Source organism: Plasmodium cynomolgi (assembly GCF_000321355.1).
Source record: "Plasmodium cynomolgi strain B DNA, scaffold: 1317, whole genome shotgun sequence".
NCBI classification, from domain to species: Eukaryota; Apicomplexa; class Aconoidasida; order Haemosporida; family Plasmodiidae; genus Plasmodium; species Plasmodium cynomolgi.
Genome location: NW_004193229.1, coordinates 1 through 1,180, shown reverse-complemented (window position 1 = coordinate 1,180; position 1,180 = coordinate 1). Strand labels below are relative to the sequence as shown.

Genomic DNA, 1,180 nt, shown 5'->3' with positions numbered 1-1,180 from the left:
AAAGAGCTGTTGTAGTTGACCGCCTACTACCTGTGCTATTAGATTCATTAGCCAAGGTATCAAGTTTATCGCGTACAACACGTGATATATAAATACCTGGAATTTTATCAATATCATCCTTTGAACGTAAAATTACATCTTTGTACATATCATAATTTATTCTTGAATCCAAATAGCTAACATTACTTTCTTTATGATCTTCAATTCGAGATTTTAAATTAGGTTTATTTTTACTAGTATCAATCCTTGGAGTGAATGTTGTTTTCACACTTTTAAAATTATTATCACCTTTATTTAATATACTTTCTGGCTCTATACATTTTTCAGAATAATAGTCTTCTACATCCTCTATGTATGGTATAGCATATTGTTTATTGTATATATGTTCCCTAAGAAATGTATCATATGTATACTTAACTATACTTAACATGCTACATGTGTTTTTTCTCTTTTTATCCTTATCATCATTATAAGGGCAATATTTTTTATACATTTCTTTATATATATGAATGCATTTACAAATATACTTTTGCAAACTATTTTCATTATCTGCACCACCCAATGATTTTCTTATAATATCTATATTATGATGGAAAATATCCAAGAATATCATTTTCACTGGGTCTTTAAAATAGTCGTAATAATGATAATAAAAACAATTAGCTTTCCTTTGGTACGTACACAATTTACTATAATTATCATAAAAAATTGGAGTAATAAGATTGTCATTAATACTATACTGATTTACTGATTTATATATCCAATAGTATAAAACAGTACAATCCTCCTTACTAGGATTGTAATTCTCATTTTCATAATTATAACAACCTAAATTTCTCACAAGTTTCCTACAAAAAATTTTCTTATTTTCATCTAGTTCATCATAGTTTTTTATACTTTTTTTGCAAATTTCTTCATAGTTTCCGGAATGAACATTATTATTTTCCAAAGTTTTATCAAATTTTTTGTACAAATTCCATACCTTACCTAAGAAGGGATACTGAAAATAATGATAAAATTTATAAATGCATATTTCAAGAAAACAATAAGTTTTTTATATAAGCCGTTATATTAAATTTAATAAATGTCATAAGTATGAGTCTATAAAAATAGAAAATAATAAAAACAAACATCTTTTTCCCACGTTTCAATATTCAATGTTTCTTCTTCTGCCATATTT

General features: G+C 25.3%; 1 protein-coding gene across 1 annotated transcript; it reads right to left on the bottom strand.

Moving 5' to 3' along the window:
* Positions 1 to 30: 30 nt before the first annotated feature.
* PCYB_007470 (hypothetical protein) lies at positions 31 to 987 on the bottom strand (the record flags this gene model as incomplete). Its single annotated transcript, XM_004228165.1, has 1 exon — positions 31 to 987. A coding segment is annotated over one exon (955 nt), but the record flags the coding sequence as incomplete, so codon positions are not given.
* Between the last annotated feature and the right edge of the window lie 193 nt (positions 988 to 1,180).